This window comes from Hippocampus bargibanti, linkage group LG09 (genome assembly GCF_051943395.1).
Source record: "Hippocampus bargibanti isolate YZ-2025 linkage group LG09, ASM5194339v1, whole genome shotgun sequence".
Lineage (NCBI taxonomy): Eukaryota > Metazoa > Chordata > Actinopteri > Syngnathiformes > Syngnathidae > Hippocampus > Hippocampus bargibanti.
The window spans coordinates 1,000,480-1,021,516 of record NC_142742.1 but is presented as its reverse complement, the minus strand read 5'-3'; the positions used below and the strand labels follow the sequence as shown (position 1 = coordinate 1,021,516).

Below are 21,037 nucleotides of genomic sequence, written 5' to 3'. Positions count from 1 at the left end.
ACGTTTTTCTGATGTCAGTTAGGAAACAAAAAAGTGACATTGATTGTCCTTTAAGATGACCCTTTGATCAATAAATGGGACTTTACTACTGTTAGTTTTTTGCCTTTATCGTGTTAACTAGCCGGCAAAATCAGATTATTCCACAACGTATGGAGTGTACGCAGGTGAATTTAAGAACGTAGACGCCGTGCATATCCAAACGGGTGTTACACACTCATTTTCTGTGGCACATTTATTTATTGGTCAAAATGTCCACTGTTAAAACCCACTAATCCAACGTGGTTTGTGTTGATATTTTTTTTAATCTGCATTTTAATATGCGTGACTCTCTGTCCCACCGTGTCCGAATCCTGCAAGAAAAAAAAACAATCAATTGTTTATTGAAACAAATAAACAAACAAAAACAACAACTGCGAATTCTACACAAGCTTTCTAAAAACAAGTACAGTGGGACGTTGGCTTACAAACTTAATTGGTTCCCAGACAGTGTGTAAGGCGAAGTGTGTATCCCAAAAATGTATTTCCCATAGGAAACCATTAAAATGAGAATAATCCGTTCCCATGTCCCCATAAAACATATTTTTCAACTAAATAAGCCTTAAAACTACACACAATATACCTTATTTTTTTTACTTTTTATGTATAATAAATGTGCTATAGTATTATAATTAAAGAAATAAACTGTACAATATAATAAAGTGGTTTTATTGACCTTTGTGATGGTCGTTAATGGCTTGATGGAATGGAGTGGCCGCTTTCATCAGCGTTCAACACTTGATGACGAACGTAGCCTTCTTCTTTCACCATCTTGAGAAATGATCCCTTGTAGGTGCTTTCTCTGTGATAATTGTATCTAGTTCCCCTTCAATTGTGTTCTGTTTAGCTGGGTTGATAGCTTTTTGCATCAAGTGTACAGATGACTTGTGCGCGTTATTTGTGGAGCCTTTTTAACTGTTTTCTGTCCATTTTCTCACTATTCTCACACTCTCACACTTTTGTTTTTTTTTTTTTTGTTTCAAGCTCTGTCATCTCCCTTTTGTGTGTGTGTGTGTGTTTTCTCACTCTCTCTCTGTCTGCCTGTCTCTTTCATGTTGAACCCCACCCCCCACTGCTGGTTTCTTGACCCATCATGTGGCTTCAACCGAAGACGCCATTTTGTTTTTTGGAGAAGGGTCTCACTCTCTCTCTGGGTTTACGGTGTGAAGAAATAGTTTCTTACCTTTGGGTCCAAAGAGTGCACTGTAGCACGGTTTGTTGCAGTAGGGCTTGCCATTGTGCTGAAACACAACAACATGTACTCAGATCTCATTTGACGCTAGCTGCTAATTTCTTTTGAGGCTTTTTGAGATCGATACGACGGTTATGAAAAATAGTTTTGAATCATTGCGCCTCCAAGCTGATGGCAAACTATTTTGACGGCCATTGAGAAGGTCTCAGTATTTTGGTGGACTGATGGATACCTCAGCGTGTGATCCCGACGTCAGCGTCTTGTGACATTTGTCGCACCTGAGGCAGGGTCTGTGCCAGTCTTTGCCTAAAGATGTCACTTTCTCCGCTGCACCACAAGGAAAATGGCAATGAAATAAAGCGGAGCTTGAAAGCAAAGTCATGTCGAAACCGAGAGCATTCAGATCAGATTCTTGATTCTAATCTCATGACACACTTGTTGCTAGGCAGAATTCCCCGGGCTCGTTCGGCACTGCCCCGTAAACTGGAATGTATTTATTTATTTAGTTGGATTTCTTTACTTGTGCCGTTTATTTATTTATTTATTTATTTATTTATTTATTTATTTATTTGTCAGAATCAGAAAACCTTTATTCGTCCCACAATGGTGAAATATGCAATATTTATATGGATTTCTTTAATTATGCAGTATATCCACGTATTTTTATTTTTTCTTTATTTATTTGGATTTCTTTAATTATGAACTTTATTTATATATAATTTTACATTTTATTTATTTATTTATTTAACTATTTTTTGTTTATTTGAATGTTTGAATATATTATTTTGTAAATAAAATATTTAATAACGGATAACATTTTAATGTGACATTTTATTTATTTATTTATTTAAATGTTTGCATATCAATAAAAAAAATTCCCTCTTAAGAATGTCACAGTGGTTCATTAAAACCAAGCAGATCCATTTAAACATGGGCAAAAAAATATTTTTTAGGAGAAGGCGGGGGGACATGAACAAATAAAATAAAGAGCAAACATTCGAGACTCCACATATTTTTCAAGGAACAAAAATACGTATTTTTCATATTAAAAATAACACTTGAGTTTTCCCATTTTTCTTCTTACCTGAAAATATTTTAGAAAAAATTGTAAATAATGTAAATACATAAATAAAGTAATCAACCCCTCCCCCCCACTCCAATCGGATGTGAAAAAATGTATTTCTTCAATTCATTAAAAGAAGCTTGTTTGCCAACATCAATCAAAAATCTTTGTGCAGCTCCAGCAAGCAAAGAGTTGTGGGAGAGGAAGTGTGTGTGTGTGTGCGTGTGTGTGTGTGTGTTATAAAGCCATCTGATATGGACGTCAAAAGTATTTCCTGGTCGGTGATGGCAATGCGAAAGAAGCCAAAGTAAAAGAAAGCACTTCTTACCAAAGTAGACCTCCTTGTTGCAATTGGGACACTTTGGCATCTTGGGATCCTTTTTTTTTTTTGGGCGAAGATGATTGACGGCTTTGCGAGTGAAAACCACGTCGAAAAGCGCCTGACTGGGTGGGGTGTACACACACTTGCGCGACCGCCTTTATAACTCTCCACGCCCGACTTTTTATTTTTTTTCTTTTCTGTCTGTGGGAGAGTCTTGTGTTAAAGAGATACACGCCCACTACCTCTCGACCTTCTACTTGTCATTTATTCATACAACATAAACACGGCTTAATTTCAAATATATGTCAAAAAATAATACGCAAAATTTAGTTGGATGTTTTTTTTTTAACTTAATTTTTTTCACTGCCAGGGTTTTTGTCATTGTCACTCGAATTCCAGGAGTTTTCGGACTACATAAACCAGGGGTGTCAAACTCCGGTCCTCGAGGGCTGAAATCCGACATGTTTTCCAAGTCTCCCTGTTGCAACACAGCCTCAGGTGCGTTGCAACGGGGAGACTTGGAAAACATGGAGGATTTCGGCCCTCAAGGACCGGAGTTTCACACCCCTGACATAAATAAATAATATTCAATGTAGTGTAAGAAACCTTCGACTCTCTTCTTTCATCAGGGGGAAAAAAAGAGTTAATTCCTAAGTTATATGGGTCTGGAGTTATCTGATTTTGAAATGGGGGCAGATGTACAAAAAGCAGTATAAGACACATTGGTTGGTATAGCGCTTTAATAATTATAATTATATTATAATTAGAATTAGAATAAAAAAAAGAATAATTATTATTTTTATCATAATACTCGGTATATTCTGTCAGATTGCATGGTTTCCATAGCAACAATACAACTGATTGCTTCATGGCGAAAGTGCAAAGTCTGCGCGCTGATAAGGACTCACCTACTATCTACTTTTTGATAATAGCCGATGAGTGACATCGTCATCCTGGGCAGCTCTAATCTGCCCGGCAACAGCTCCAACCAGTCATAAAAAAGAAAAAATAATCAAGAAAAGAAATGAATGTAACCCACGTGGGTAAATATTGGAGATAAACGGTGAGCAAGGTGTGCTTGGCTCATATAAACAAACACGATGATGCCCGATGATGTTACCGCGGCGACCAAGCAATTAGGACTCAAGGTCAAAGTTCAACCTAGTCCGGATGTTTTCTGTTTACGTCGCGCCGCCACAAATTCTGCTTGAGTCAGTCCGGAACAAGCAAAATCGGTTGCCGCGGCAACACCGACTTATTTGGTAAGCTGGTTGCCCATGGCGACAGGGAGTTTCTCAACAACAGGAAATGGAGCGGCAGGGCGGACATTGTGGGGGAGGGGGGATATTCACATGACATGACGATGATGTCACCAAATAGCCCATTTTTAGCAAGCGCTACGCTGGACGGATGAAAAATAAACATTTGCTTACATTTTTTCCCAGGGGCGGTAATGGGAAGATTTGGCCCAGAAACTGCTTTAGCCTTGACATTAGCCTAGCATGCTAACTGCTGCGGTATCCATCCAGTAAAAAAAGTCTTTGACACTAAAAATCACGAGCATAATATCACCAATTATTAAAATGTCTCTGGATTAAATCCATGGTATTTTTTATAGGAAGCAAAAAAACGCAGATGTCATAAAAAAGGCCATGCAGGATGGAAATCATTTGAATTTTGATTTATTTTATTTTATTGTGAGTACCAAGTAGATGGGGACTTCAGAGACTCAATTAGTTGACCTGCTAACGACCTAAAATCTGTTATTTTTTTGGCAGATTAAACTGTGTCATATTGTTTGTTACTTTGGACCTTTTTTCTGATGACTGTTGTTTTTCAATGAGTTGCTGTCAGGTTTGTTTCGTCTTGTTGGATTTGTTAGCTTTCAGTCCTGTTTTAGTCATGGTTTTGTTTGTTACTTTGGACTTTTTTGTTCCGATCACTGTTGTTTTTCAGTTAGATGCTGCTGTGAAATGGGAATTTCATATAATTATTCATATAAACAAATAATTATTAATATTATTTCATTACTAATACAATGAAATATTGATAACTATATTAATTACTCAATGAACTAATTGTTTTTTAATTAACATTACATCAGATAATTACATATTAACAACATATTAATTAATTAATGCCTAATTAATAATTGGGAATTTCTCCAATGTGAGCGAAATAAAAGTTGTATCATCTCATGAATTAAAATATAAATAAATATAAATAATATGATATATGTATTATATATGAACATAATAATCATAATCAGATTAAATTTCATGTCTAAGCGCCTTTCAAAACTCTCAAGGTCCCTTTACGGTCACAGGATACGTTTTTTTTCTGTGGGTGAGCAGCGGCAGACACACGCGTCAGCGTTCACTTAGATAGATAGAAAGCTAGCTAACTAATAGATAGACAGCTAGCTAGGTAGCTAGATAGCTGTGTAACTAATAGATAGCCAGCTAGATAGCTAGCGAGCCAGCCAGATAGCTAATAGATAGCAAATAAATAGCCAGCGAGGTAGCTAGCTACATAGCCAGCCAGGTAGTAATCATAATAGTCATAATAACCATAATAATAATAATAATAATAAATCACAATAACCATAATAATCATAATAACCATAATAATAATAATATACTAATAAGATACAAAAGTTAAACGGCATTCTCACATTAGGTGAGAATGCGCATGAGCTAGCGTAGCTCTTCTTTTTTCCGATGGTGATGATTAAATGATTAATTGATGATGATCCAATGATTTTGATATGGCCGCCGACTTGAATGACGACAGCTGAAGGCTCAAGCGACTGATCTCAAAGCACCTTGAATTCAAAGTCACAGCAACACGTTTGTCCTTTTTCCCCTCTGGGCAAGCAAGAATGAGTGACGCCTCACGAGCCTGCCTGCCTGCCTGCCTGCCTGCCTGCCTGGCTCATGAGCCCTGGCGGAAGGAAGCCTGTCTGTCCTCTTTGGCTCGCCGCCCGTGTAACCAGAGATGTTGCTCCAGACGCTTCTTTCTTTCCAGTTTGACAAACGCATTCCGCGGCTAACGCTACAATGGTCGCTACGCTAGGGTAGCCATTTTGAAAATGTATGTAGCTATGTAGCTAGCTAGTTAGCTGGCTAGCTATCTAGCTAGCTATCCATTGGCTATCTATTAGCTAGCTAGCTAGTTTTCTATCGATATGAGTTACTTTCGGGTTGAGTGAATGCTGGCGTTTGTGGCTGCCGCTGCTCACCCGCAGAAAAAATTGTCCTGTGACTGTAAAGTGACCTTGAGAGTTTTGAAAGCCGCTTATAAATGAAATGTATTATTATAAATGTATAAATAAATACATAATAAATAAACTGAAAATAAATGGATAAATACATGAATAAATAAACAAATAAAAAATAAACAAACTGATAGCTAAATAAACAAATATATCAGTAAATACATACATAAACTGAAAAATAGTAAATAAATAAATGGATGATTAAATACAGAAATAAACTGATACATTATGATAGATAAACAAATATATCAATAAATACATAAAGAAGGTGAAAAAAAATGAATAGACTCATTAATATATACCTAAATAAAAAAATACATACACACATAAATAAATAATCCAATAAACAAATACATCCATACATACATAAATGAATAAATAAATGAATAAAAAATAAATAAACAAATATATAAATAAATACCTAAGTAAATAAACTGAAAATAAATGGATACACAAATGCATAAATAGATAAATAAAAGGTAAACATGGTGACAGTATTTCAATTTGCAAAAAGAATGGAATTAAATACAGACATAAATAAATGAAGAAATAAATGAATAAATACATACATAAATAATACATAAATAACCAATCGGCAAAGGTAACCATGGTGACAGTATTTCAAATTGCAAAAAGAATGGAGTTGGCCCACTCTTGTACATTGCCAGCCATTTAATCCATTTGAAATATTTTTGTTTGTCCCATAATTGATGATTTGGTGCCACCATTTGCTCCATAGTTTTGTATCCAAGCAACCAACAAAACGTTGCAGACTCTTGGAATGAATGTAATGAACGTGTTTTTTTTTAAATTCCGAAACAACAACCGTGACGGATAGTGAGAGGCCAAAAAGTTTTCAACGCAGACATGAGACCCGAAGCACTGCAAGGCAAGGCAAGGCAAGGCACAGCCTGACATCCAAAAATGTTAACTTGCCACATTCTCCCATCTATTTTCATTCTTGTGTTGATGTTACTCACCTTTTTATGTCATCTGTAAAGTGCCTTTTGCAAAATGCGGGTAAAGTTGAATTGTATTATATTTTTCCGGAGAAAAAAAAACACAACGTCACGAAAAGTTATTTTATTTTTTGTTCCAATGAGTAATACAAGTACCAGTAATTAAAAAAAAAAAGATGCTTCATGTCCCTCGAAGTCCGTTGAAACGAGTGTTAGCAACGCAATTGCTCGACCTGGCGGCGACGTTGGTGAATTACACCCAAATTAATTATTGGCTAAGAAAAGAAATATTTGTATGTATTAATAATCATAATAATACATTTCATTCATAAGCACCTTTCAAACCTCTCAAGGTCATTTCACAGTCACAGAAGTTTTTTTTCTGTGGGTGAGCGGCGGCAGCCACACGCGCCAGCGTTCACTCAACCCGGAAGTAACTCAAATCGATAGAAAGCTAGCTAATAGATAGCTAATAGATAGCCAGCAAGCCAGGTAGATAAGATAGCGAATAATTATATAAAATGCTCCAAAAAATAAGTTTCTTGTTTCTAAAGAAATGAAATATTATTTCACTTTAATAATAATAATGATAATAATACATTATATTTTAAGCGCTTTTCAAAGCTCTCAAGGACACTTTACAGTCACAGCCAAGCATAGGTACTATAATAATAAAATATAATCATAAATACAATACAATGAATAAAATGAAATTATAAATAGAAACACACTTTATGGGCCTACCTGGTTTTATGTGAACAATTTTTTGGGCTGAAAAATAAATTAATATTTAATACAAATGTATAAAAATAAATAATGTGAAATAACATAAGTAGAAATGACAATTGCAATGAAATTACGTAAAATGACAAACATCCACAAAAATATTCTGATAATAAAAAAACAGAATTTGTGACACACACACACACACACACACACACACACACACACACACACACACACACAGCTCAGACTATTTTCACACATTAGCTTTGAATGAAAGAAACACATTTGCATGTAGTGTGACTTTATTTCATCTTATAAACAACAGACACCACATTTGTCAAAAACAGAAACAGCTGGAGACGGCCATGAAAACATTAACAGCCCAAAAAACAACCACATTTCCGCCTTCCAAAGCAACGAAACGCTCAACTAACAAGAGCAACGCGAGGCAACGTCTCTGCAAACGAAACACTTTGTCGTCAAACGCGTTGAAATGACAGGAATGCAAACGTATCGCCCCCTACTGGCAAACTTCGGGAACGGACAAGTAAGAAATGGGTGGGCAGAGATGGCTGGCTGAGCGAGCGTCGTTCACCTTTCAGGAGGCTTTTTAGTGACTCCAAATGAAGCTAAACTAGCATAAGATAACCGCGGCGCAGTAACAGTCAAGTTTATCATGTTGTCAGGCTGTCAAAACTATTCAACATGGCGTTGAAGACAAACAAAAAAGAAAACAATAGCTTCAATGGCAGTGTAACACTCTTCCGGTTTGTTTGTTTTGTGTGTGTGTGGAAAAACAGCTGCTCGGAACTGGGAGGAATTTCTTGAAAAGGAGAAGGCGAGGAACAAGTTGGGGTTGGGGGGGAGGCCAAGTCACTGGGTGGGATCGTAGATGTAGCTGCCCACGCCGCCCGTGTTGACGCCTGGAGAAGGAAGGAGCGCAAAAGGGTCACAAGATGGCGGGCTGGGGGGGGGCTCATTTGCATTACAGGCGATGGGGTGCGCAGGTTGCCAAAGTATGGCAGAAAGGAGGTATGTAGGCGGCGTAGACGGTGGTAGACCATGCTCTCTTCCTAGCTAGGTATATACTTTAGCTAGCTAGCTAACATATATAGCTAGCCAGCAAATAGAGAGCTTATGTTTATATAATTATATTATTATGAATTATATACTCCATTTGAACCTATTTGATACTCTGTTTTGAATAGCAGTCTTCACCATTGGAGCAGATACTTTCGCTAGCTAGATAGATAGCTAGCTAGCTAGACTAGTAGAAATACATTGTTTTTGTCATTAAAAAAACTATTGTACATATTTTACACGTGAAAAGATTTTGTGTACAGGACATTCGGGCGTGCATCGTCCGCTGATGCTATTTGGCGGATCAACGGCGTCGCCTAGCGGTTACCTTTGGGCCCGAAGAGGACGGCGTAGCATGGCTTGTGGCAGTAAGGCTGGCCGTCGTGCTGGAAAATGATGACAATATAAATCAATAACTCACAATATATTGACATTTGGTGAAGCAGCATGGGGCGTCGGGGTTGACAACAACGAAAATGGCGTAGCCGTAGCTGTAGCGTAGCTCCGAAAGTGGGTGAGTTGTAGTAGTAGTCGTGACAGTAGCTAGTCATGGCGCAGCTAAGTCTTAACAGTAGCATCGCAACAAACCGGATCCGTTGCGGTTATATCATCGTGATGAACAAAGCTAAGCTATCGCGGAAGTAGCATTGGGAGCTAAAATTGTCGGAATAACGGAGCAACAAAAGTGGCTAAAATAACAGCGGTATCGTAGCAACAATTGTGGTTCAATTGTAGCATTAGCATAGCGATAAAAGTGTAGCATTAGCAAAGTAGCGAAAGCTGAGTCAGAGTTTCCGGTGGGTACCTCAGCGTGGCTGCCGGCGGATAAAGTCTTGCTGCATCTTTCACAGCGCAGGCACGGGCGATGCCAGTCTTTGCCCAGCGACGTTACCTTCTCGGCTACACAAAAATACACAACAATGAACATTGAAGTTCCCGCTCAATTTCGATCAAAATCGGTACTTTTTTATTGATTATAAAGGGAAATGCTATTTGAGTTTTCAATCAAATCGCTTTTCAAACAGGTTTCTGGAACGGATTATGGTTAAAAAAAATCACATGTTTGACTGTACGGTGATATCTTGGCTTACGAACTTAGTTGGTTCCCAGAAAGTGTGTGTGTAAGGCAAAACGTGTGTATTCCAAACATTAATTTCCCATAGGAAACCATTAAAATGAGAATAATCCGTTCCCATGTCCCCATAAAACATAATTTTCTACTAAATACGCCTCAAAACTACACACAATATACCTTCTTTTTTGTATAATAAATGTGATTTTGTATTGTAATGAAAGAAATAAACTGTACTGTATAATAAAGTGGTTTTATTTTTGTGATGGTCGTTGATGGCATGATGTAATAGCTTTTTGCATAAAGTGTCTGAAGGAGCTTTGGGTCGTACATCTTAGAAGTTGTGATATTGCAACAGCAACAGATGCAGGAAGACACACTAGAAACTTCATTTTTAGCTGGTTCCCTTGCTTGTATATTCTCTTCAAATTGTACAGATGGCTTGTGCGGGTTATTTGTGGCGCCTGATTGATGGGATATTTTAATCTTGCAGTCTACACTCTGCCTTTGAAATATCAATGAAGTTGAAACAAGTCCAAATTTCACTGTGTTTTCGATCCATTGTCTCACCATTTCAATGTTGTTGTTTTTTATTCACTTTTGTTTGTTTGTTTCAAGCTCTGTCGTCTCCCTTTCGCGTGCGTGTTTCTGTTTCTTAACCCCTCCCCCCGCTCACTGCTGCATGTGTCCCCTCCCTCCTCTACCACGGATCTTGACCAATCACGTGCGGCTTTAACCAAAGACTGGGGGCAGGGAATAGAGTAAAAAAAAGTCAGATGCCATTTCCAACACCTTGTTAGGAGCACCAAGAACCGGCTCGTTCGCAAACGCCACATCAATCATTGTGGCGCTCCGTGTGTTTCCCGAATTTAACGTTCATGATGAGAAAAGTTTGTTAGCTAAAGCGTTCGTAAGTATCACGGTAGTAATAATAATAATAATAATAATAATAATAGTAATAATACATTTCATTTATAAGCACCTTTCAAAACTCTGAAGGACACTTTACAGTCACAGGATATTTTTTTCTGCGAGCAGCGGCAGCAACACGCGCCAGCGTTCAAATAGTGTCAAGATGTGAATACGCCGACTCACCAAAATAAACCTTCTTGTTACATCTGGGACACAGGTTGGCCTCGCCAGAAAAAGTGGTGCTGCCTCCAGCTGTGTGTATACACACACACACACACACACACACACACACACACGTAAAAAAAAAAAAACATTAAGTGTTAGCGTTTGAATTCCGTCGGACAAAAAGCGTAACCGAATGAATGAAAATGACCTTTGGAGGGCAGCTTGGCGCCGACTGTCTTCTTCTCCTCGACCTGACCAGCGGCGTCGTCCCCGACGACGGGCGCCGGCACGTTACTACCGGTCGGCGCGTCGTACACATAGGAACCGGCGCCACCGATGTTGACGCCTGCAAATAATGAAAAAATGACAGTTTATGTCAAATCAAAAAATAATAATGAAGTTATCAAGTCATGTAATGCACCTTTGGGCCCAAAGAGGGCAGCGTAGCATGGCTTGTGGCAGTAAGGTCTTCCGTCGTGCTGAAAGAAGACGGAAAAAGATGTATGGGGTGACTCTTTCCAAAAAGGGACACCCTTTTTCCATCAGACGATGACGCCCTCCGCCCACCCCAACACATAACATGTCAAGTGACTGTTTCCACTGGAATGTGACCAAGGGCCCCCGCCGATGGGGGCAGTGGTCCGGAACTCAATGACCAAAGATGAGGCGGCGAAAGTGGCGGCGGCGTCAAGGTTTATTAAGGCCGTACTACCCATAATGCACTCTGCTCGGGCTACGTTCGATTTCTGTTTTTTTCCCCCTCGTAAATTGAGTCATTGAACCTGATCATTTAAAACATCTTGGTAAATAAATACAAATATTATAATAAAACAATTCATTTATCATTGTCACCCGAATTCCACGACCCACAGAATATTGACTTTTAGGACGACATAAATATTCAATGCAGCAACAGAAACCTTAGACGCTCTTCTTTCATCAGGAGTTAATTCCTAAATTATATGACTCTGGAGTTATCTGAGATTGAAATGGGGGCAGACAAAATACAATACATATATATTGATTTATAATAACAACTGAAGCTGTAACAAGGCGCTAGCATGGACAAAAGGGAAATGCTACCCCTTTGTGGAAGGGAAAAACATTGCCAGAGGTCTGACCAGCGCTTTATCGGGAAAAACCAAAACCTGACCAAATTCGCAAATGGCCCTCCACGTCATGCTTTTCAATGCCATTATAAATTCGGGAATGGTAGTTAAAATAGATCCCTTCCAAACTCTCCCTGTATTTCTGATTAAAAATGGCCACGAGCTGGAAAACATTTCAACGTCAGTGTGGGAAGTTGACGGCTGGGAATCGAGTGGGCTCAACCGCTGATGTATATAGCGAGCAAGCGCCAAACAAAAAAAAAAGAACATTTGTGTGTGAGTGCGTGCGCGACATGTCCTAAGAAAGTCATTAGTCGGGTAGTAAAAATCCAGAGCTTCACTTATTAGCTCAAAGAGAAGCAAAAAGTGGACTTCTTGCGACCTAGACAGTCCAGTGACCGACATCCCATAATCACGGATTGACCGAGACGAACAACTTGATTCGACCGCGCGGAATTGATTTAATCGCTGTGGAAGCGAGAACAGAAGCAAAACGGAGTCAATTGTGTTCTCGGCTTTTCTCTCAACGGGTTCGGCGTCTGGAGAAAAATGGTCACAAACACATTTTGCTAGCGTAGCAACCGCGCCGCTAGCGACAATTTTGCGAAACGAGGAACGCCGTCTTTGATTGGCCCCCTATATGAACCGAACGCTTGCTAGCTAGATAGCTGGCTGGCGCGCTATATATTAGCTAGCTAGCCCGATAGATGCCTAGCTAGCTATTAGCTATCTGATAGCTAGCTTCCGATCTATTTGAGTTACTTCCGGGTTGAGTGAACGCTGGCGCGTGTGGCTGCCGCTGCTCACCTACAGAAAAACTGAGCCTGTGACTGTAAAGTGACCTTGAGATTTTTGAAAGGCGCTTATGAATGGAAAGTATTATTATCTTTCTAAAAATCATGTTAGCGACCCAAAACAAAATGGCCGCCCAAGTGGTTACGCAGCGTACGAAAATAGGGTCGTCTCCGAACTGACCTCAGCGTGACCTCCGGCGTTGAGCAGCTTGTTGCATCGGTCGCACTTGAGGCACAACTTGTGCCAATCCTTGCCCAGCGACGACACTTTTTCGGCTGCGCGGCAACAGGACACACAAACAAACAAACAAAAACAAGAAAAAACAAAGACGTCAAGCGTTGAGTGGCACAGACACAAAAGATGCTACGATGATGTCATCACGGGACAGACACACGGCCATGTCTGCCGCCCCCCCCCCACTTCGACCCCCCCCAAGTCTAACCCAGATCCTTTGTGTAACACCACCCACTCCCTGCTGTGACCCCCCGCCCCCCAGTCCCCCACCCCAGTTCATCCATCCTGCCCGATGATGATGTATGCATGTTAGGTCACCGTTGCTGGCTACCTAGCTAGCTAGCTAGCTAGCTAGCTATTTGCGATCTATTAGCTGTCTAACTGGCGATATATGCCATCCCTCCCATCAAAATCTTTGAAGTGCAGTGATGCTTCCGTTTTCCACCATAAGCCGTTCCAGAAACAGGTTTGAAAACAAATGTGTTTGAAAACCGAATCAGCACTTCCCATTATAATCAATGTAAATTTGTTTAATTCGTTCCGTGTCTCGAAAATAACGTTTTTAAAACTATTTTACAGCATAAACTGCTCCTCATTGGCAAAAATAAGCAAAAGTTCTTCCACTTGATATTTTTGTGGTCTTTGTTTGCTGAACCACAAGATCCTTTCGCCACATCACTGACTTTCTATTGTTTTTCTTTTTTCGGATGTGGCTGACGATCGATTTCAGCATCCCAAACTCCTTAACGAACAAAGACACACGCACACCGGACTCATATTTCAAGCTCATCATTCAAATCTTAATTTAATAGTTTTGCACACTATTTTCCTCTTCATTGCGTTTCCCATTTCCAATTGTTTTTTTTTTTTTTGGGACGTTGTGATGCACAATGCAAAAGCTTCCAGACTGACCTCCCCCCCCCCCCCCCGTAACCAAGAGACCTAATAATACACATTCCAATAAGTCTGTTCGCACACAATAGTGCCCCAAGGATCCGTGCCGGGGCCACAGAGGAAAAGCCTCCTCTTATCACGGTGGGACACAAATAAGCGGATACTGCAGCGGGCTTCCGACCAAACCGCCCCCCCCCTCCCCCGACAAATATCTCATTGAATTCCTGCGCTGAAAACGTTTCCGTTTAAGTAATCAAAGCAAATATGGCAAAGTCAAACGTTGTAAGTCCGCGTGGTGTGGGTTGACGGCTAACGTGATTAGCTAATCTTGCGGTTTGGCTAGCTGCAACCCGCCCCCTCGCAACGTCACGTGTTGTCACAACACATTCTTGTCAGCGACACACAAATATGAATGTAAAATCTAGTCATCTTTACATAATTGTTATATGATAATGGTTAGCCCACCTAAGGTTGGGGGTTTGAATCTTCTAGCGCACAATCACATTCGTGTGACTTTTACGCCCTTTTTTGTGTCATGACTAAAACAATCATTAAACCAAAATCTGGTTTAATCCGCCGTGCAAATCTAAGGACACCTTTCACCAATCCAGACAACCCCCCCCCCCCCATCGCTTTAAAAATGGATCAACCCTCGCCCTTTTTTACACTTCAGAAAATGAAAAGTGCATTGTTATTAAATGAGTGAACGCTGGCGCATGTGGCTGCCACTGCTCACCTGCAGAAAAAAAAATCCTGTGACTGTAAAGTGTCCTTGAGAGTTTTGAAATGCGCTTATCAGTGAAAAGTATTATTATTATTATTATAAATAACAATAATAAATCAACTATAAAAAAGTGTGTCATTCAATAGCTTAGTGTTGTTATTGTGAGTACGGGTTGCGTGTGGGGGTGGGGGGTTATTGGCGTGTGTGTGTGTGTGTGTGTGTGTGTGTGTGTGTGTGTGTGTGTGGCCTAGATGATGTTTGTACCCACCCCCAATGAAGCCGGATTGAAATCCTCATTATCCGCGGGAACTAGATGTCAAGGATTCAGATGGACGGTTACCGTAACAACGCATCAATGGGGATCTTCAATACTGCAAGGTGGGGGGGGGGTGCGGGTTGGGGGCGGGGGGTCCTTGGCGACACGATTATTCGCCGGATTTACTGTTTAGCATTGGAATGTTTTGTATTTTTGGAATACAGCAAAGTCTCGTTATATCGATAGTACTGCTTATTACGATACTATTTCTATGAACGCAAGGAGAAAATTTACATGGCGCAGGATGGGATATATCGATAGTCCGGTTAGATCGATATTTTTTCCGACGCCAGAAAATATCGATATAACGAGACTTTACTGTATATACGTCTTTACGCCAGGTAGGACAAACCGGGGTTCGTGATACTTTCTGATTCGGCAAACGGATTAAATGACCGCGGATATCCCAGAATGCAACGGGGCAGGAATGTCGCAACAATCTATAAATCGAGCGCGGACGGGTTAGGATGTTAATGCGTTTGACAGAAGGCAGGAAGTCCACGCTGAGATACAGTCGGAATCGGAATCTTTTGTGCGCTTTATGATCGGTCGCGGCGGTTAATTTCAACGTTGGTCCTGGCAACCCATCTGATCGGATTTCCTCACGCCAAAAAGGGGGCGGGTCAACGATTGGGAAGGTCCGAATATGAGGGAGAAAAGTGCTGAGGTACCCCTAGAGGGTTTTTTTTTTTTTTTTTGGGGGGGGGGGGGGGGTTACAAGGACATTTGCTTTTTAACTCATTCACTGCCAGACGATGTGCAAAAATGTGTCCACTACAGTGCCAGGGTTTTTGTCATTTTCAGGCGGATTCCAGAACCCACGGAATATTGCGTTTTAGGACGACATCAACATTCAATGGCTCTCTTCTTTAATAAAAAAAAAAGAGTTAATTCCTAAATTATATGGGTCTGGAGTTATATGAGCTTGAAATGAGGGCGCCGTACAAAATAGAATACAAAACATACATTAGTTTTTTTTGGTGGGGGGGGAGGATTGTATTTTCAGCTAGACAATTTCCGGCTTCTTCAAAAAGCGACAGGCAAAGTGAACAGCTAATAAATTAGCATTCTGAGAATTAGCGCAGTGCCTGCTTGTATTTCTTTCAGGTGGAATCGAATCCGGAGGGGAAAAGATATTCTCACCGACTAAACTTTGGTGGAAAAAAGGAGGACGAGGAAGCATTTGGTGGTTGGGGGTTAGCGTAAAACAAAAAAACAAAAAACAGCGCAGCGTGGAACAGCTAAATCAATTTCTTCTGGGTCACTGTGAGCGCACAGCGGGCTCGATGCCATGGCGTGCTTTTTGGGGGGAAAAAAAATAAATAAATCTGACCCCCCCCGCCCCTTCTCTCGCTCGCTCTGCAGCTGACGCAACCTCGTGGTAAAATTGGGCTCCGGAGGTCGCCCGTCGTCTGGGTCGACGTGAGTTTCCCCTGGGCGAGCTAACTGCCCCCCTCGCCCCCTCCCTCAAAGTCAGCGTCCCCCTTCTGCGGACAAAAAGAGGCCGAGCTCAATGAATTCTTGCGTCTGACGTAAATGGGCTGCCGTTTTTAACTCGCATCCTGTCCGTGTTGGTCAGAGAAAGCCGCTGGGCGAAACGGGCATAGCCGGGCGACGTTAGCGCAGCGATATCCACGTCTCCCGTCAAGTCGGTTCTTCCGATTTCACGGGATGAAATCATCCAGCCTCTGCGGTTAACGTAAAACGCGATGCGCAGTCACCTAAATGTTTTCACCTGCGACATAATGGTCATTACAGGATCGTATTCAGCCCCCTCCCCCCCCCCCCCCCCCCCCTTCGCCAAAAAGGAGCCACACTTACGCAACGACGCCGCGCGAGGAGCAGCGACTCAAAGAAAATGGCCGTTACGTAACCAACGAGGAGCGTTGGTGCAGCCAAGCGGAAAACTGAGCACTCCGGATACGCTGACGGGAGGATAAAAAGGAGATTGTGTGGTTGAAGTTGCATTTAGGTGTGTGTGTGGGGGGGGGGGGGGGGGGGGGGGGGGAGAACAGGGTTCCAGGGGGTGAGGGGAAGGGGGGGGGGGTGAATGATGCTGCTCCAACAGGCTAAATAAAAGCTATTAGCTATCTATTAGCGGCCTAGCTGGCTTGCTAGCTATCGAGACAGCTATCTATTAGTGGTCTAGCTGGCTGGCTAGCTATCCAGCTAGCTATCTACATACACATTGATTTATATAGCACTTTAATAAAAGCTGAATCTGTAACAAAGCGCTAACATGGACAATAGGCCAATGCTGCCCCCTCATGGAAGGGAAAAACATTGCTAGAGGTCCGGCCAATGTTTTATCAGCACCCCAGCAAGAAAAACAAATTCTGGAATGGTGCTCTACGTCATATTTTCAATTCCCGAATAAAATTGGGAATGGCAGTGAATGAGTTAGCAATCCTTCGTAAATATGGCAAATATTAACATAGGGAGCGAGTTCCTCAGGTTAGCCATGTTAGGCTATTTTTTGGTGGGCTTTTAATGCCGCAAAGCGGTGCCGCGACATCATCACAACGCCCGGCACGGCGGTCGTACTAATACGAGGACATAATCTACTTTTATTTGACCGTCCGGCTCTACTTTGGACTTTAAGGAAAGTCACCAACGGAAAGTTCCACAAACATTTCCATACCAGACTGTGGGATTGCTATTTTTTTTTTTCTTCTGCAGAAGACGGCGGGGTTAGGGGGGGGGGGGGGTGTCGAGTGTTTTGACTTGTCGCTTGCTACAAAACGATAGATGGCAACAACAGCTGGAAGTCTGCAAGAGTTACTCGCCGCCAACCGCCAAAGTCATTACAATCGGAGTCAAATGGGACAGGAAATAACCCCCCCCCCCCTCACTCGCACCACCATCATTTGGAATCCCCATTGCCACCAAATTTAGTTAACTTCACCGCAGTGTGGTGCCCCCTTTTGGAACGCGAAACTTACTCTGGAATTTCGAGGTGGAACATGTCGGTGAGAAGATTCACCAGATGAGCTAAATTAGCACATCCGTCGCTATTTATCAATATGACCCGCCGACGGACATACAGTGAGACTTTGTGGCTCGCGAACTTAATTGGTTCCCAGATAGAGTGTGTAAGGTGAAAAGTGTGTATCTCAAAAATGTATTTCCCATAGGAAACCATTAAAATGAGCATAATCCGTTCCCAGGTCCCCATAAAACATAATTTTCAACTAAATAAGCCTTAAAACTAAATAAATAAAAGCCTTTCAACTAAATAAGCCTTAAAACTACACACAATATTATTTATATTGTATTATATTGTATATTGTATTTATATTATATTAATCTTATTTTATGTATAATAAACGTGCTATAGTATTATAATTAAAGAAATAAACTACTGTATAATAAAGTGGTTTTATTGACCTTTATGATGGTCGTTGATGGCTTGACGGAATGGAGTGGCCGGTTTCCTCAGCATGAAACACTTGATGAGGAACAAACGTAGCCTTCTTCTTTCACCATCTTGAGGAATGATCTCTTGGAGGTGCTTTCTCTGCCATCATTTTACCTTGTTCCTCATCAATTGTGTTCTGTTTAGCTGGGTTGATAGCTTTTTGCATCAAGTGTACAGATAGCTTGTGCAGGTTATTTGTGGAGCCTGATTGATGGGATATTTTAACCTTGCAGTCTACACTCTGCCATTGAACTATCAAAGGTGAAACGAGTCGATATTTCACTGTTTCTATCCATTTTCTCACTCTCTCTCTCTGTCATCTGCCTGTCTATTTCATGTTTAAACCACCTCCCCTCACTGCTGCGTTCTTGACCAATCACATGGCTTTAACCGAAGACTTGGGGCGGGGAATAGAGGACAAAAACAAGTAGGCTGCCATTTTCTTGTTAGAACTGGCTCGTTCGCGAATGACACATCACTCATTGTGGCGCTCCGTGTGTATCCCGAAAAACAGTTCGTATGCCAAGGTAAAATCTTCATGAATTTAACGTTCGTAAATCGAAAAGTTCCTAAATCAAGGGGTTCGTAAACCGAGGTATCACTGTATTCTAAAATGTCCTAAAACCATTCCCGTGTGATTCCGAGCCAAACGAAGCAGGAAGAGGACCGATTGCGCAGACTCTGGAATCATCGGAAAAACCTCAAAACGTCACCGCGTAAACTCCCCCTTCTTGCATGTGCCTTATCATGTGGTTGTTGGGTTTGATTTTTTTTTTTTTTTTTTGTTGAGACTTCCCGCCCGGTGACTGCAACTTCACGTCGCAAAAGTGCCTCCAAGCCACACGGGTGCACTTGTTTCCCCCACCCTCACCCCCACCATCATTTTGACGTCAAGGCCGCACGGGCGGGGTCACACCGCAAGCAGAAATAACTTTGCTGTTACATAAAATAAAACACCGGCTGCGCCTACAAACGCTGACTTTACACGCCTTGTTTGTGATTCCCTGGGCCTCCATTTATTATTATTTTTTCGGGGTAGGATGAGCAGCAGCTGTGTCACGATACTTACGTAATTTATAGAGAGGAATGAAATTAAAAGGCGGCCTGGTTTTGTTGTCATAATCCGCGTGATTGAATCAACGGCGTGGCAGCATCCATCATACATTACTTTTTTTTTTTTTTTGTCATTAGCATCAAAATCCTTGTTGACGTGTCTTCTTCCGACGCTGCTAGATCTGGGCATATGGTGTTTTTTTGCACACTTGGCAAGTGTCACCCTCATGCCCCTGCCAAGCTGCCTCGTGGACCACAACAACAAATTAAAATGGCGGCAATCCATGAGGACTGAAATATTAACTCAGAGGATATTTATTTAGTTTTGTCATCTCCCAATCTACTACTTGGAGCGATCTTTGAGGTTTTTGTCGAGGTATCCTTCAAGTATTCGAGTACAGTGATACCTCGGCATACGAACGCATTAGCTCACAAACCTTTTGCTTTACGAACATTAAATTCGCAAGAATATAATCTGGGCATACGAACCAGTTTTCGACGGACGAACCGAATCACGCAGCGCCACGGTGGCTGGCGGACAAGTTTTCGGCAGATGAACACCAACCCACACGGTCGAACAGCGCCACGGTGGCAGAGAAAGCACGGCAATTTCACTCCGATATCATCAAGAGGCAACGACATCAACGACCATCACAAAGGTCAATAAAACAACACAGTTTATTTCTTTAATTACAATACCATAGCACATTTATTATCCATAAAAGAAGGTATATTTTGTGTAATTTTAAGGCTTATTTAGTATGAGAGGTATACATACATATATATATACATATATATATATAATTATATATGTATATATCTGCATATATATATGTGTATATGTCTATATATGTGTATATATATATGTATGTGCGTGTGCGCGCATACGTATATATATATATATATATATATATATATATATATATATATATATATATACACATGTGTATGTGTATGTATGTATCTTCTTTTTCTTTCGGCTTTTCCCTTCAAAGGTATGTATGTATATAGAAGTTTATTTTCAGGTTAAGTGCAACCTCTACAATGTTTTTTCTTTTTATGTAATGAAAGTCACGGACACATGCAACACAAAGCAAAAACTAACAGATTTGTAACATTTTCTTTCTTTTAGGAAAGTAAAAATAAAAATCAGTCGGTTGTCTTCTTCTAGGTAGGCAAATGAATGATGAACACAATTGCCAGTTTGGACGATGATCAAAGTCTAGTATGTAAAATAATGTTTGGCTTAAAACCATAGAATTCGAGATGAAATGAACTCACCGAAGTAGACCGTCTTGTCACACTTTGGACATTTTGAAGCCATGTTTGGAGATAAAAGTGATGTTCTGCTGATGAATGGGAGCAATGTGCGTTTTCTTGTCAGTCCACAACACGAGTGTCGTGACCGCGATTCCGGCGCCAATGGGCTATTCAGCCAACCGCTGCTCATTTGCATAGGCGCGCCCCCGACAGTGCTGATGCCTTCAGGAACATCGCGGAAAATAATTGATTTACTGTACGTATTCCCAATATTGTGACGTGTTATTAAAAACGAGGAAGTTATCCAAATAATTCAACAAAACAAAATAAAAGACTTTGAGTTTTCGATATGTACAAATAAAAATTAGACACAACATCTATTTATGTCATAATAACAATACATTTAATTTACAAGCACCTTTCTGAACAC

At 40.9% G+C, this 21,037-nt stretch overlaps 3 protein-coding genes across 3 annotated transcripts in view; 1 reads left to right on the top strand and 2 right to left on the bottom strand.

Annotated features, from left to right (window-relative positions):
* Positions 1-21,037, top strand: part of mta1 (metastasis associated 1) — a 50,432-nt gene that overhangs the window by 2,140 nt on the left and 27,255 nt on the right. The window lies entirely within an intron of this gene.
* crip1 (cysteine rich protein 1) lies at positions 218-2,781 on the bottom strand. Its single transcript, XM_089004052.1, has 4 exons — positions 2,620-2,781; positions 1,461-1,555; positions 1,220-1,277; positions 218-350 (listed from the first exon to the last, which is right to left on the bottom strand). Exons 1-4 carry the CDS (start codon positions 2,657-2,659, stop codon positions 313-315), a joined length of 231 nt encoding a protein of 76 aa, XP_088860178.1. The 5' UTR covers positions 2,660-2,781; the 3' UTR covers positions 218-312.
* crip2 (cysteine rich protein 2) lies at positions 7,860-20,784 on the bottom strand. The gene is made up of 8 exons (XM_089004650.1): positions 20,629-20,784; positions 12,889-12,983; positions 11,226-11,283; positions 11,013-11,150; positions 10,823-10,891; positions 9,461-9,555; positions 8,984-9,041; positions 7,860-8,498 (listed from the first exon to the last, which is right to left on the bottom strand). The coding sequence occupies exons 1-8, from the start codon at positions 20,669-20,671 to the stop codon at positions 8,449-8,451; spliced, it is 606 nt and encodes a 201-aa protein (XP_088860776.1). The 5' UTR covers positions 20,672-20,784; the 3' UTR covers positions 7,860-8,448.